Source organism: Anarrhichthys ocellatus, unplaced genomic scaffold (genome assembly GCF_004355925.1).
Source record: "Anarrhichthys ocellatus isolate YVR2014 unplaced genomic scaffold, GSC_Weel_1.0 scaffold2233, whole genome shotgun sequence".
Lineage (NCBI taxonomy): Eukaryota > Metazoa > Chordata > Actinopteri > Perciformes > Anarhichadidae > Anarrhichthys > Anarrhichthys ocellatus.
Window position 1 is genome coordinate 1 of NW_022282207.1, and position 561 is coordinate 561.

The following is a 561-nucleotide window of genomic DNA, read 5'->3' on the forward strand; positions in this document are numbered from 1 at the left end:
TGTGTGTGTGTGTGTGTGTGTGTGTGTGTGTGTGTGTGTGTGTGTGTAGGAAGCCTCGGTTGGTGCTGCTGGAGAAAGCTCTGCGTCTGGCTCAACGACATGCCCGTCACAGCAACAAGCCCCGCCTCCTGTGTTTCTTGCTGGGGTCGGTGTGTGTCGATGCAGGTGAGAATTCACCTGTGTCCAGGTGATGAGACCTGGTTCCACATCTGATCCATCAGAGCTGAGAGATAATCAACTTTATAGTTATTATAAATAAAACTTAATTCTGATGACTGTGGTCCAGATGAGGGGGGGGTCACCGTGACCCTGGACCGGTTTGATCCGGGTCGGGACCAGACCGGGTCCTCCATCGTCCCCTCTCCTCTGCTGCCCGGAGACGTCCTGGTTCCATGTTGGTTCTCCACGCAGAACGAGACCGTCGTCCAATCAGAGGCGGAGCTTCACCGCTGCTTCAAGGTCTGTCTCTCTGTATGTATGCCTCTCTGTCTGTCTGTCTCGCTCTCTGTCTCTCTCTCTGCCTGTCTGTCTCTCTCTGTATGTCTGCCTCTCTGTATGTCT

The 561-nt window shown here is 53.8% G+C and overlaps 1 protein-coding gene across 1 annotated transcript in view; it reads left to right on the plus strand.

Annotated features, from left to right (window-relative positions):
* Positions 1-49: 49 nt before the first annotated feature.
* The window catches only part of LOC116378216 (SCL-interrupting locus protein homolog), a gene marked incomplete at its 5' end in the record, with an annotated part of 8059 nt that continues 7547 nt past the window's right edge, over positions 50-561 (plus strand). The window contains 2 exons of the mRNA XM_031840051.1: positions 50-165; positions 287-525. Of these exons, the coding sequence (XP_031695911.1) occupies positions 50-165; positions 287-525 (355 nt within the window). The remainder of the gene's footprint in view (positions 166-286; positions 526-561) is intronic.